Raw genomic sequence first — 16296 nt, 5'->3', positions numbered from 1 at the left:
GCAACATAGAATCAAATGGTCCCACATCCATATACTATTCTGCTGTCACAGCCTTTGGAAAGACAGAGTGCAGAAATGCTTACTGGTATGAGGCCAGCTGGGAGGTAATGGAGCCAATGACTGAGGCAAAAACAGAAAGCTCTGCTGGCGTACTGTAACAATCCCAGCATCAGCACATGGGATCCCCTGAGAGCTGCAAGAAGCAAAGCCCAACTGCCTGCCCACTGATGCACAACAATTACTGGATGAACTTGTGCAATTGCATACAGACTGCAGCAGAAACAGGATTTGCAAGAACAATGTATGAGGGCATTAAAAATGCCACTGCCAGCAAGACTGCCACTCTGAAGTCTAAGCAAGGTGGGAAAATTCATCACCGATGGAACCTGGAGCAGATGGAACCTGATTAATGCACATCTTAAGATGTATTTAACCCAGAAAGAACTTACCAGAACTTCCTTGGATGCCTTCCCAGATCTGCCAGTCATGGAGGAGCTAGACACACTGGCAACAGTAGAAGTGCTCAGCAAAGATACTGACTGCCTAGCTTATGGGAAGATCACTGTTATAATGGCATTCTACATGAAATCCTAAAGGGTGGGGAAACCTCACTGCTTCCAGAATTCCACAAGCTACTCTGCCTCTGCTAGGAGAAATGATATGTCCCACAAGACATGAGCGTTACCAAAATAGTCATTATGGTGACTATTAAGTGACTGCAACTATTACCATGGCATCTTCCTTCTCAGCACAGTGGGAAAGGTCTTTGCACTTGTCCTCCTGAGACAACTACAAAGAGTAGCCTTCTGTGTGGTTTTAGAACTGGCTGATCCACAATGGACATGATCTATTATACCAGCTGCATTATAAGTCCTGCAAGCAGAACAAGCTTCTTGCATTCATTCTCCTGACAATAGCATTTAACCTGGTCAAGCTACAGCATAACACTGACTGTCCTCCCAAACTGCTGGGCACCCTTACCTCCTTCTACAAGAAAATGACTGCTTCAATGTTGCAACATCTGACTTCCCAGCAAGTACTGACATAAAGCAGGTCTGCATCCTAGCCCAATCCATCACCATCAGTAGCCACACTCTTGAGGTGGTTGACAACCTAGACTATGTAGTCACTTTGTCCCTGGATGCTGAGAAAACCAGCAGGAGAGTTTGGCAGCTGAGAGAGAAAAGCAAACCACTGGTCTACCAGGCCTGTGTCCTCAGCACACTCCCCTACAGTAGAGAGATCTGGACGATCCATGATAGTCAAGAAAAGAGATTAAAAAGCTATAATTTCTGCTGTCTCAGATGGACCTTCTTGATGGCATGACAGTACCCATTACCCAGAAGTCCTACAGCACACAGACTTGCCTAAGATGTTCACCCTTCTCAGCCAGGGTCTGCTTAGTCCGTGTCAGAAGCATAGACCTTAGTTTGACTTTAGTACGCTGAGCTTGCCAAGGGTACAAGATCAGTTGGCTGACCATACTTCTGCTTTAAAGATATCTGTAATGAAGACATGAAGCTTGCAATATTTTTTATTACTCATCACTAGCTAGCTAGAGAGCTGAATGCTAGATAGCAGGGAAAATTCTTGTTATGTTTTCTCTAAAACACAAGAGAACATAACAGCAGGTTAACAATTATTGTATAATAAAAAAGAAATTAGAAACCAATATGACACGATAATTTATTGATCCTTTGTATTTTAGTGCAAAACACCAGTGTAATTTCAGAAGCATAGGCTATGAAAGATTGGCATTAGTTATCATTCTCTAGAGTGCTACCTCTAATCAGCTGTGGCAACACTGACAGAATTTCTCTCTTACAAAATGTATTTTCTTTTACAGCTAAATATCTTTAAATCAAGTTTTGCAAGTCATTGCATATAGTCTTAAAGCTATAGTACTTTTATTCGCTGCTCTTGATGTTCTGGGCTCTGACTGCACTTCTTAATTTATCTCCCTACATTCCCTGAGCACCTGTTTCTGGGTCAGCCTAGTTTCTGCCATCCATCTCATCATCTACTTTAAAATTAATAGCCATGTCATTCACTTTTATAGCCCTCCACTATCTCCCCAATGCACCTTGGTCAGTTGAATTACATAGACGTCTTCAAGATAAAAATGATACAACTGATATGGCTGGTGTTTCTAGAGGAACCACTGAATGAATGCCTGAACCTTAGGAACGCAGCAGCAGCAGCCTTATACTTGTTTGTCATTTTGTCAGGTCACCGTAGTTCGCCTGGGGCTGAGGGTAAATGTGAGTCTCCTCAATTGGAGGTTAAAGGATGAACCCAAAAACTGCCTGCCTGAAGTGGCAGGCATTTTGGGTTGTTTTGGATTACTTCAGGTACCTTTTTCAGTGTTACTTACTAATGCAAGCAATACTGTGGTAATAAGCTTTGAAGAATCAGTACCTACTTAGGTTTCAGTGAACTAGCAATACTTAAGGCAATAATCTCTAAGCAATAATCTTTTTTTGCAGACATGTTTGTATGACAAATGGATAGTGATGTTTCCTCTTATGGGAAAAGCATTTTTAATAGTTTGAATGAATTATACACTTCTTTGATTTTAGTGCACTTACCTCTTTCAGCTCTGAGCTGCTAGTAGGAATGGCTTGAAAGCTCTTCTCTTGTATAAGCCAAGGACTAGTGCAATCTATGTTTATAGTCTGAATATGTGCTGCTGAGTGTGTGTTTACTATTGGTAAATCTGGTTTCAGACCAAATCATCACAATCTTTGATTGCAGAGTGTGTCAGATCCCCAAATCCTGCTTTTTCAAGAAAATGAAAGAGGCAGCTGTCTGTCATGTGACTTTGTGTCTATTGTATACAGAAAGTGCAAAAAAAAAATGTGTAAGAAGGCTTAATTGGGGAAAATGCAGGCAATGAGAAACGTCTGTTCTGCGAGAACCGGATGTATTTTTTTTCACAAGGAAGCATATCTATTTGTGTTTATTGTTGCTGTTCCTAACAACCATGCCAAATAATTTCTTATAGAAACAATTTTATTGTGCTTGCCCTTCCATGCAAATAAATAGGATACACTGAGATAAAGGATCTGCTGTGCATGGCAGCAGATGAATCTGAATACTTGCTGAGACTTTCACAGGCATGTTTCTCACAACTACTCTGAGTGTTTAAGACTTCGAGAACATTACAAACAATGCTTTAAAACACTGAAGCCTCTGTGATCAGATGCTGACTGGAAAAAATCTGCATTGCTGAACCATAGACTTGAAATGATCTTATCTAAATTAATTATCAAGAGAACAGAGGTTGGGGAAGACGGTGTCAGATCTAATATTATAGCATTATTATACTGTATGCTCTGTTAAGATAATATCTCTACACACATATAGTATACCATGTATATCATTTATGTGACATAGGATACACCATCCATTCTTCTTAGACTTGCTAAAAAATCTTACCTATGCAGTGCTGGTATTTGAAAAAAAGTTTGTTTGGCAGTTTAAGCCTCCACAACTAACCATTTTTCAACACAGCTGGGTAGAATACATAGATTCTTACTTAAATTCATCATGAAAACAGATTAACAAAGCAGCAAATACTGCAGCAGCAGCAAAGTATTAACAAGCAGGAAAGTATTAACAAGCAGGACAAATGGATCATTGGCTCCATTTGTCTCCACTCTGCAGCTTTTAAATTCAAAGCTCTGCCTTATTGCTATGTCTGTATTCCAAATGGTCAGGACTCATGTATTGTCCGTTGGCCATGACAATGCTGACTGACAGAAAGACGTACTTATGGAGAGACTCAGGGGAAAGATTAAACATGAAAAAAGAGAGAAAACACTTAAGCAGGCACTTGTCATGTAACAGTGAGCTGGTCTAAGGAAATGATATTTTAAAAAGAGATTTAATCCATGAACAGGAAGTTTGATTCCATATACTGTACATCCAGAACAATTCATATAAAATTTGCTTATCGTCTTTCCTTTTACCCTTTCTTTTTTCTTTTTTTTTTTTTCAATTTCAGTCAATGCCATGCACCCCCCGGCTAACACCTGCTGCCCAAATAGAGGTCTGTCAGCCTCCTGAACGCCCACTCTCTTCAGTGCAGAGGATGCTGGGAATGTGTCGTGGGCGCAGGAAGTTCCTGGCAGCCTCCCTCATCCTGCTCTTTATCCCAGCCCTCACCTGGCTCTACCTGTCTGCTACCAACTTCACAGGTAGGAAGTCTTTGCTTGTTTCCAAAAAAATATCTCTATGCTTTTCTCTGTTTCTCTCTCTCTCTCTCTCTCTCTCTCTCTCTCTCTCTCATGCTCTGCTAGCTTTTATGCTTATTTCCATCTGAATGAACCTTATATGAGATGATTCCTGAAAAAAAAAAACAGCACATTAAACATTACTGTGAAACCTTATAAAGAATGTTTGCTTTTCATAATACTATTTGACAGTTTGACCTTTGTTGTTCTTATGCTGTTAGCTAAATACAGAGAAGAGTGCCTTTACATAACCAAAGGCTCGACATCAATCAGAGTGACCCAGAAAGCAAACCCATTAGACTCAGCAGTAATCCAGGACAAAATGCTTTTAAATGGAAGAATTATAAGAATTAGAGTATGTCTACTAAGCGTGTTTCTCTATATGTGCATATTTTTAGCCATTAACTCTTGTATTACAGTTTTAAAGATTGTAGTGAAAGCTGATTTTGTGCAATAAGATAAATAAATTCAAGATTTCCAACTGTTTACTAGTATGCTGAGATTGGATTAATATTTTGTGTGTGTGTGATCCATTAAAACAAATTAATTGGGATTCATTTCAGATTATATATTCATTAATTCATTCACTCATTCATTCATTTACTTAGCTAAGCAAAGTAGTCAGAATGAGCTGAAGATCAGCAGTATCCTCTGTGGCTTAACTATTATGAATTTTAAACCACCTTCAAAAAGCAGGACTTTTTAGTTCATTTGGGATGGTCAGTATAGACTGAATTAGACTGGTATAAAATGTTCTGACTCTGTCTTCCTAGTAATAACACCAGTACTGTATTCCGAACTGTTGTTGGACATAAAAATACGTACATAAAAAATCCACATGCCCCTTGTGACTTTTGTGAAGTGCTATTGAAGTTCTATGTGCATTCTCTTTCATTAATCATACATAAACCTAACAGACCTTGCTTAAAAAGGATGGAGGCAAAAATATAATACATTATTCTTGGATGTTATATTGAGGATTTAAAGTAGAAGTAACTGTTATCCCAGAGGGCTGGAGGTAACTGGAGGGCTGGAGCATTTTTTGCAGTTCTAAACCTGATGAGTTGAATTAGATATGTGTAGGAGAATCAAAACCATCCAACTGGGCTTTTAAAATCTTTGATGAATGTCTGATCTGAACCTCGGCATGAATCATTACAGCTGATTATTTACCTATAGGTTTTTCATTTTTTGGCTTTGTTTATTTGGTTCCGTTTAAAATCCATGCAATCCCTTGAATTTGCTCTCATTTCTGTGGCTGCATAAGAATTTGAGATTGAATGAATATCTTAAAGGGATTTCAAATCCTTTCAAAAGCTCGGTGGTGGTTTATGTTATACCTATTTATCTAATACAGTGATTTTCTGTTCTGTTCTCTTGCTATTTCCAGAAGTGAAAGTGCCGTCCACTGATATTGATGGAGCAAACGTGTCAGTGAAGAGGTGTTTTAGAACCCTTTACAATATTTATTTATACACCACTTCAAGCTAGCTTGTTCAGAGATAGCAAATGCAGCAACTGATCCTGAAGAAAAAATGTATTATATATTACCTAACTCTAAAGATTCATAATCTGATTTGTGTGAGACTCCTTTCTAGTAATTCTGGGCAATATAACTTTATGAATTATTCTTTATTATTATTATTATTTAATTGTTTTGTTCTTACTTTGGTTCATTGATTGAGAAAGAAAATATACAGCACTCATGTAAGTTTTCAAACCTGTACCAATTCCATTTCTTTCCATATAATATTAGAATCTTTTGTTGCTATGAGCTGAGTGCTCAGTGAAGTGCTGCCTGTTTATCTTGCCATGCAGTGTTGGGAGTAGTGCAGGATGTAGGAGGCGTTTATCAGGTTAAGAAGGCTGAGTTTTTCCTTCGGGCTATCCTATCTGGTTAAACTTTAAAATTGCATTTAAGGGTGTTTCTTAAGGAACATTCTCAATTAGAAAATTTCATAATTTGAATGAACCTTGTTAATTATCAAATTTGCCCAGCTTTCTAGATCTTCTGCTCAAGCACATGATAAGACAGGACGTAGTTTTATCATTTGCTAGGACATAGTCTAGAATGTACCTACCTTTTTGTGTTTTGACACATAACTCAATTTATTTATGTCTTTACTGTCGCTGGGCCCAGTTGCTTAGTCAGTTTACCCTCTGGCAGCATGACAAGAATGCAAAATCATTTCCCTTGCCCTTTTCCAAGACATTTTAATCTTGGCTTGCAGCCAAAAGGTAATTGCTTTACCCTTCCACGGAGGAGCATTGACTCAATATTGAAATAATATTAAGATAACAGTGATGTAATGCTATGCCAAGGTCATGCCTCTTTTCCTCCGGTCCCCTCCCGAAAGCTCAGGGCAAATATGTCTGAATACAAATGAACATGTATTGAAAAGCTCTGAAAGAGTATTATGCTTTCCCTCATTTGCACAGCTAAAGATAAATAAAGAAATATAACCAACTTTTAAAAAACAGAGCAAGCCAACGGCCCAAGGATTAGCTAAAAGATCAGGCCCAATAAAAGTCTTGACCTAGACAAGTTGTTCCTTTGCTGTAGGAATGCTGTAGGCTATTCTCCTCTCAATCTACCTTGTTAATAATTATTCACATCAAGAGGAGGAGTTGGATGAGGTCTGGCAGGTCCTTTCCAGGCCTTGATTAACTCTCTCCGTCTACCTATTGGACTGTGGGTGAGACCAGGTTAATTCTGGGTACAGGTCTGAGAGGCTGCAGCAAAATGCACACATCTTGATCAATGCTGGGCCATCAGAAACATCTGCTAAGAAATACTAGGGTGTTGGTAAGCCCTAGATGTCAGTTGAAATGTGTGGTACATAAAGTTTACCCCATGGTTCCCCTCCTGGGTCTGCTTCGTGTCACAGGGCCTTTGGAATAATAAGTCCCAACTCACAGATCCCACAATACATTATCTTGCGAGTACAGATTTGGGCTCTGACTCAGATGTAGGAGGATCCCACTGTCTACAGAAGGGCACCAGGCATTAAGTTCTCAAATTAGTAGGGCAGAAAGAAATCGAACCTGTAAAAAACAAGAGCCCACCTGACCCCATCAAGAATTGAGACATTAGGAGATCTTGATATATGTCCAGTTGTTGTGGTAAGGCCACAACAGAAATTGTTGCTTAGCCAAAAGAACCTCCATTCTTCCAGTGTCAACTGCTAGCAGTTTGTGATTCCCACTGTTATACTCATGCTCTGTAGGGGTGTGGTGGTCTGAGGAAAAAAAGCAAATAGATTTTGAATATTCTGGTCTTTCAGAACCCAAACGTCAAAGGCATCAACCTCAACCATAAAAGGTGCAATGGGATCAGGCAAGCGGAGCAGTGGGGCATTCATGATTCAAATTTTAAGTTCCAGGACTGCCCTCTAGACCTCAGTTGTCCACTGAGACTTCTTGGTAAGAGCAGTCATTGGGCTTGTGACTGAAATGAAATTCCAGACAAAGCATCAGAAAAAATGATCAAAACCCATGACGTGCTGAAGAAGCTTGACTGAAGCAAAGTAATTAATTAACAAATTGCCACTGATTATAATTAAGAGTCTGCTCTCTGGCTCCCCCTGGTGGCAAAAGATACTCTGGCCGTGTTTCTGGTTGCTCTCTGCTTCCCTGCAGTCAAGGTACAAGGCTGAGCCAGTTGTCCCCTTACCATAAATGGCAGATGCACTATGTGGTTTTAATCTGACCCATACAGCACTTTACTGGGTTATAAAATAAAACGATATTTGTTCCACTATTCTGTACCAAAAAAAATGCTCCATATTTACAGTCACTGCTCCATAAAGCTCATGTAGACCTTGTGCTGTGCACAGAACAGAACAGCATAACTCTGCTGGGTCTCTAAATATTTAATTCATTTTCTACAAAAAATAATTAATTAATTTTAAAATTATTGTAAAACTTGTATGTACATTGCTAATGTACAATATTATAGTGATATGCCATTTAAAGGGCCGCATTTTGACTCATAGAACAACTGTACTTCAGCTTTATGGTAGATTCTGATAGCAGGTCCTTTTTTGATTTTTATGGAATGTAAACAAACCCAAAAAATTAAATCAAAGCAAAGTAAAGCAAATATTGTAGTATTAGATACAGATAGAAAACAGAGCACAATACAGATACCGATACAAATACAGATAATGACATTGCATTACACCCATAATAAGTATGTATGAGGACCCACTTTACTGTGACTGGATATAAGCCACAGACTCAATCCTTCAGCAAATTGATTAGAGCCTCTAAAAGTGATAAAGGACATAGTAGCAAGGATCATTTAGCCAACGCATTGCTCCAAAGTAATTTACTGCTGCATTTATTTCACCTCTCATGACATGGCTGCAGTTAGAAATCTCTCCCTCTTGTTGTGATGTGAAATTAATTGTGCGCATCAAAAAACAAACCAACAGTAATCTGTTTTTAATTGAAAGTGGGTGTCCAAGGCCAAGTGGGTAAGAGCTGTTCAGAATGAATCGTCCACTCTGTTAACTAAAGGGGCTACATGCAATATTAGAGCTACTCTAAAACCCTTTACTGCCTTGAGTACAAGCTCAACCAACAAAAGAAGGAGAGACAAAAGTCAATCACACAACACATGAGCACACATTCACCAAGAGAGAGGACCTCTGTTTTTTTTTTTTTGCGTTGCTATGCATTGTCTCTCATGTATCTGCCGTTTTCTTTAATGGCTTTTTCCTTGCCCAGATGATCTCTGGTGTCAGATTTGTAAATGAATCTAATTTAGACTTTGTATTACAGCCAAAGCAGCCTCTTGATATCCTGTTATGATTCTTATGTACAGTATCTATTAAGACTTTCCACCAGGGAAGCCTGAGAAAAAGAGCTTTCTTTAGGCATTCCTCAGGTTAAAGAATGGTAGATTAGGAGTTTATTGAAAATGTTCTTAGAGTAATAAATGGCTTTAGCCACAGTATCCATATTATTTTTTTCCATTTTCTGTGCTCTCTGTTCAGTCCCTGAGGAAGGCTACACAAGGGAGTTAGTGTTGAGATGAGTGATGATGCCATACATTAAGCTATCTGTCTTCTGACCATGATCAATAAGAGCAATAACAGCTTACACCCCCATTTACTTTGCTGCTGTATGAATGCAATCGCATGTGTGGGTGTGTTTTGGTGTGAAATTGGAAGACAAGAACATTCTCTGGCCTTTATTTACCATTGTAGTGTGGGTGAAATTTCTGGTCCTTGTTGTACATTTACATTGTACAGAACATTCCTTTTAAAGATTCCATAGTTTGTGCCTCTTGGGAACTATTATATGCTGTAGATAGATACATCATCAAGGCTTTCCCTTCTCATAACCAAGTGTACCAATCAGTCAGATGTATTTACACACACCTTGTAATTTGCATTTAAAAGAAAAAAAGTGAGTGGTTCTCTTCTGTTTGATTGTTCAGCTGATTTCTGTAAAATATAAACAGGACCCTTTGAAATTATATGATTATAACCTTTTGAAAATGCTAAAAAGTACAAATTTAAAATGGGCAAATTCTTTCCCACAGTGAAGCCACTGCCTTTGTCTCCACTGGAGCCTCAGTCCTCTACGCTGGCCCTGGAACTACGGGTACGGGAGGTAGAAGAGGAAAACCGAGCGCTCAGGAAAGAGCTGAGTCAGCCACCCAGGAACCCCACCCATGGTAACCAGTATGGCAGTGGACGCCATGGCAACCAATCCCACGTTGGCAGAGAGGGTTCGAGACATGCAGAGGCTCAGAGAGGAATCTCTCCAGGAAACAGCTCTGACTGTGTGTCTCAGCCTGTGGTGGATAAATGTGAGGTAAGGCATGGTAAAGACATCCAGCCACATGGACTAAAATAACCTTTTTGCTTCCATTTATTTATTTATTTATTTTATTTTTTTTATTTTTATACATTGTTATTGACAAACAAAAATTATTCATGTGTGAATAATTATGTAGGTCTGTTCTGCAGGATGCTGGATGACAATTCAGCAAGAGCTCAAAAACATTTGTACATACTGTCCTAAAATAGCATCCCGAATATTCTACTTATGATTCAGGCTTATTGTATGATCCCATAGAGCATGTGTATGCTTTAATGCATCATGCTTCCACAAAACCTCTAATCTTTTCCCCATTGTAATGCAGTTTTATATATTGTAGTGATTTAGTAGTTTTGACTTTGTTTTTATGTCCAATTAGTTTTAGTATCAGAATCCTATTGTGATCCCATTTGGTCACAATATGCACCACAAGCTAGAGTTCATGTTACATGCTATACATTCATCAAACTAGCATTTTGTGGCAGATGAAACATATGAATTGACTCCAAATTTCTGTATTTAATATTTGCCAAAGATTTTGCAGAACTTATAGATAATAAAATGGGATAAAATGTTTGATGAACAAACATTCCCAAACAATGGCATCTAATATAGCTACAGTAAGATTCGAATATAAGTAAAGCCATTATACAGTATATCTGTTTTACTGAGTATCCTAGTTCCTGAATGTTGGGCAAATCTGAAATGTCTATGGTCACTAAGTCTTCTTCTTGCTGACCAACCTCACTAATACTCCTGGTATTAAAATAATAGTTCTATAAAACTGTGAATGAATTGAAAAGAATCCTCATAGCCATGCTCCAAAATCTAGTGGAAAGAATGTATTTCATCTGTAATTGACTTAGGAAGCAATGAAGGACCACCTGAGACGATTGACAATAACAGACTTTTACATTATGCATTTTATATTATAATAAAGGTTACTATTACAGGATTTGATTTTGTATGTATGATTTTGCATTTTGAAGTTATTATGTATTTTAAAATCAAAGAATCAGATATTGCTTGAAGTTACAACATACTTGCCTCTAAAATATTATTGACTTAAAGTATTGTATGTGAAATAATGTTCAAAGTAGGATTTGGTGTAACACATTTCAATACATTTACGTTTACAGTTATGGCATTTAGCCCATAGTGATGTATAAAAGTGCTTTTAAGTCTCTATCAATTAATACATCAATGAACACATATTGGTTTAATTATCTATCAGTGATATAATAAAATCCATGACTTTAACTATTGACAAATATGATTAATGAACGTCTAATGTATGCACTGAGCATTTGAGAAGTGTTTAAGAGGAGAATTTTAAAAAATCACTTTGAGATTTATATAAAGAGTCATCAGTGTCCCCTTTAGTGGAGCTTTGCAGAAACAAATTGGTACTTAGGGTTTTGAGATCTCCAATAATGCAATGCTGCTTTATAGAAACTATTTTACCTACTATTACTGTGAAACTATCTTTCTCTATTTGTGTAATCTCTTGTTCTTGCTCTCTCCAGACAATTCATATGGCCATAGTGTGTGCCGGGTATAATGCCAGTAGAGATGTGGTGACCCTGGTGAAGTCTGTCCTGTTCCACAGGTAAGGATTTCATCATGCTTTGGTACACACTGCACCTTCCAAGACTTATATGGAAGTATCCTTTGGCTTATTTTGTAACTCCTGTAGCCAAAACCAAAGGTGGTGTCATGCCATTAGCTGTGGACCACTTCAGTGTCTCAGCTTTTTCTGTCAGTTCAGCAATTTCTCTTTTCCAACATATACAACCACCCACCCACACTCTACACACACACACACACACACACACACACAGACAGACAGTCTCTATCTCCTGCTCTTTCTCTCCGTCTCTCTGTGCCGGCCTTGTTGTTGTCCTTTGCTTACAAATCTGAATATGCTTCTCTCACGACGGCAGACTGTTGCCTGGCAACGTAACCTCCATGAACTTCAGCTCTCATCCAATTTCTCCTCCTCTTCTCCCAAACAAAGTCCCACAGTGTAAAGAGAGAGAAACGTAGAGACAGAAAAATATATAGCAGGAGACATAGATGGCACAGGGTTGTAAGAACAAAACAGGCAACTGTAGAGTGGTGTGTAATTAAACTGTGTAGGGTTTGAAAATGAAAATGCTCATTCTGTGGAATTTACAGGATGCTGACCATTATCATTTCAAACAGCGTAGTGATTATGTGGTAAGATTACTTAATGTGCCATAGCAGATGCCAAGCTTACAAAAGCCTTGAAATATCTGGAGGTTATGACTGCACATTGGCCATTTAGTTTAAAACAGAAATCTAATGGTACATTTTAGCACTTACTGAATTTCATTATATCCTTGCCCTCCATGATCTTGAGGAGTTTTCCAGCAGTTATAGTATCAGCTAGCTAGCTCAGCTAGTTATAGAATCAGCATATCCTGCACTCTCACTACACTCTGTCGTTCATGTACTCTGAATTGAATGTGTGAAACTGTCGTGAAAAGGCTGTCCTTCTTTATGTTGTCTGTCTGTCTTGCAGCCCCTATTTATAGTCCTCTGTGCAACTTATTGTTTCTGTCCACTCTGCCACTCTTCCATTTACAGACGATTAAACTTAATTGTTATGTTTACACTGTCAGTAGAGGGAGAGGGCTAATGCTAATTTAAAACTGTCAACCAGCATCACTCATTTAGATTACCAATTAGAATGCACTGTACATAATGACGTAACTTCTGATGTGATGTTTAAACTCATTTAACTTTAGTTACCACTTTTCCTGGTCAGACTTGCAGTAAACTGAGAGCCTGTTCCAAGAACACTGGATGCAAAGCAAGCATACAGGCTGGAAGAGACCAGTCCATGGCAGACCACTATGCAAACATGCCCTTTTACACACTCATTCATGCCCAGGGGCAATTTAGTGTAGCCAGTCCATGTACTGGAAGGGTTTTAGGACATGAGAGAAAAGGTGAGAACCTAATGCAGTGAAGACATTTTAAGAAGGTTAAACTTAGAAATGGAAGTACACCTGCTACCTTGGGATAACCTTTGTCTGAACTAACAAGTAGTCAAGACAATGAATTACATTAAGTCTAATTTTTGAAGACTTGTCATGACAATTGGAGGTAAAGAACAGAAATAAGCTCAAATAATGTACTGGGGCTATCGTGTTTTACAGCACGGAAACCAGTGGGTAACTACACATGGGCAGATATACAAGCTCAGAATCATACTGCAGACCAGAGAGCTGTGAAGACCACAAAGTTACCACTAAAATTCTCTGTATAACTTAACCCAATAAACAATTATTTGCTATAACATTATTATAACCGTTACATCTAATTTTTATTATTATTATTATTATTTCATTTGTAAAAAGGATGTATAGGTTGTACCACATTATATGAGAATTGCACTGCAAGGACTACTATATAGTGACAATAAAAGAATCTTGAATCTTGTTTCTACAAAGTCTAGTAAACACTTCAGCACCTTTTACTTTTATTTACTTATTTTCATTCGTTTTATGCATTAACACAAACTTATGCATTTTCTTATTTACACTGATATTGATTACCACAAATTAATGACTGGACAGAACTGAGACCTAACCACATTTTATCTACTACATTTAATCATGTCACCAAATACATTAATGTTACTTTGAACATATAACTGAAACCAGGACATTAAAATAGAAGTTTAATCTGAAAGTGCTCCTAACATCTGCCATTAGCTCAGAAGGGCTTTATTTTTTGTTGGATGACTAGACAACTAACATGATTTCTGAATAAATATTTAGCTACTTAGGGTCAGCAATTACCCTACTGACACAGAGTCTTTCCAGCTGCTTCTCAGTGAAATAAAATGTTAAACAGGTCATCATCTCAGGATGCATTACAGTTAAGGCTCTGGTTTACTGACCAGAAGGTCAGAGATTCAAGCCCTAGCATTACCCAGCTGCTACTGTTGGGTCCTTAAGCAAGATCCTTAACCCTCTCTGCTCCAGTGGTGCTGTATCATAGTTGACCCTGCAATCTGACCGCAGCTTCCTAACAATGTGGGAAATAAAGGCTTCTTCGTTTTCTTCTTCTTATTATTGTTATTCTTCTAGTCATTTAACACTCTCAATGCTACATACAGTATTTTCCCACATTAAACAATATATAAGTGTAAAATACTGTGAAAGAATAAAACATTTTCCGATTAAAATATTTATAAAATTATGGCAATTTTTCATGCTTTAACATAGACAAGTAGCTTTAATCCCAGTAAAGTAATACAGTATGTGCTCTAAGATGCACAATATATGGTTACAACATATGGTGTATTCATTTGTGTTCAGTGGGGAAAAATTCACAGATAAGAAGATAGCCTCTTCTTCCAAGTTCTTGAGTCGTTCTACTTACAGTATGACTATATGACACAACATTAATGAGATTAGCCTCCAGTGATTTCTCTATCAGAAAGTAAAGCACGGGAGGCATAGGTGAGGGTATATATTATATGATTGCACATTCTAAAATTAGTTCACACGTAATAGCATTTTATATTGCCTAAGGATTTTTGACTAGTGGCCAAAAGTGTTGGCATTTAATTTGCTTGTGCTGGGTCCTTTTGAAAGTCTGCTATATATGTATATAGTTTCTTACTAAGAGAGGAAAATACTAAGGTCATTTTGGAAATAGCTTGAGGTAGTTTCCTGGTTTGCAGCACATTAAGCTGTTTTATGTAATTATGGGTAACACCAGCTCAGGATCTTACCTGCCTGTAGAGCTCCTGAGTTCTAAAGTTACCCCTGACCACCAATTTCCTGTTTCACACATACAGTATAAGTGCATGGTTTTTAGTATCATTGTGAAGTTGCCCACATTCTAAGCCTAGTTCATGCCTGTTATCCGTAAATGTGTCTAGACTATTTGCCTGTTCATTTGATTACTCTTAGGATTATCCAGTGCTTCTCTCCTTTCATGTCTGATTGTGTTTGACTTGCTGCTCTACCTTCTTGTATTTTGCATATTGATCCTTTTAGTCCTACATCCAAAACATTCTCCTGAGTCCAGAGTATTTGACTGCTGTTGAGCTCTAGCTGAAGTGCTTTTTAACTGGTTAGCATGGTCCATGGTGAAAACCCTGCCTTGGTGGAAATAATGACTTTGTCTTTCTTACTGCCTCAGTGAGAAATCATGAGTCCTGTTCTTTTGCCTGGAGCTGCAATATAATGACAGTAGCATAACACTTTAATCCAAATCATGACATTCCACTGGCTTTCAAGTCTTCACAGCATCATGACAGTCTAATAGTGTGTCTGTTTCCCAAACATAGCTTCATTTGAGAAGGCAGCTGATAGAAAGGTACATGGTGTTTGTTTAAAATATTGTACTGAATTGTAAATGACAGACATCTGCAGAGACTTTTTCCAGTTTGGAAAGGCATCAAGGATCCCATTCAAGGGTTTTGTCTTTTTACCTTATTTATGGTTCATATAAATCATCTCTTGCCAAAGTGCAAGCAAACTAATTCTGCCACCATACTGGAGGCTCTTTCATTTTACATAAACAAACATCCTTCAGGTCAAAATGCATTGCATCTGACTGGCATTACTTTAATATTAACACAGTTTATATGTGGTTTCTCAATGAAAGTTCAATTCCATTTGTGAAATAACAGTGTAAAGAGAAACAAGATTTCTGGACAACACACACACACACATACTTGATGCAATGTTTTCAAATGCTCACCATGTCATATACATTAGTTGTGTTTGTACTAACTGTCCATCACAGTGCATAAATCATCATGGCCACTGCTCAGAGATTTGATTGGATGCAAATTGGGGGAATACATCAACAATATTTTACAGGATTTCCAGAAACAATAAATTACTTGTCAGAATACCAAAAGACTCATAGCCCTAAAACACATTTTTGACATTACGGGTATTTCATGAGTGAATTATTTGTGTGTGTGTGTGTGTGTGTGTGTGTGTGACAGACGGAACCCTCTCCACTTCCACTTCATTACAGACTCCATCGCCCAGCAAATCCTGGCCTCCCTCTTCCACACCTGGATGGTGCCAGCTGTCCAAGTGGACTTTTATGATGCTGATGAATTGAAGGTGAGTCCATCCAATTACACTATTTTGGTTAAGCATTAATATTTAACCAAAAAAATATATGTGACTATACTTTATCAACAAAAAATAAAATGTGACTATACTTT

At 38.0% G+C, this 16296-nt stretch overlaps 1 protein-coding gene across 1 annotated transcript in view; it reads left to right on the top strand.

Annotated features, from left to right (window-relative positions):
• The window catches only part of LOC131369715 (xylosyl- and glucuronyltransferase LARGE1-like), a 44778-nt gene that overhangs the window by 12923 nt on the left and 15559 nt on the right, over positions 1–16296 (top strand). The window contains exons 2-5 of the mRNA XM_058416543.1: positions 4007–4199; positions 9787–10061; positions 11594–11676; positions 16069–16192. Of these exons, the coding sequence (XP_058272526.1) occupies positions 4010–4199; positions 9787–10061; positions 11594–11676; positions 16069–16192 (672 nt within the window). The 5' untranslated portion in view covers positions 4007–4009. The remainder of the gene's footprint in view (positions 1–4006; positions 4200–9786; positions 10062–11593; positions 11677–16068; positions 16193–16296) is intronic.

This window comes from Hemibagrus wyckioides, linkage group LG19 (genome assembly GCF_019097595.1).
Source record: "Hemibagrus wyckioides isolate EC202008001 linkage group LG19, SWU_Hwy_1.0, whole genome shotgun sequence".
NCBI classification, from domain to species: domain Eukaryota; kingdom Metazoa; phylum Chordata; class Actinopteri; order Siluriformes; family Bagridae; genus Hemibagrus; species Hemibagrus wyckioides.
The sequence above is the reverse complement of the archived record's forward strand: the minus strand, read 5'-3'. Positions and strand labels throughout refer to the sequence as shown.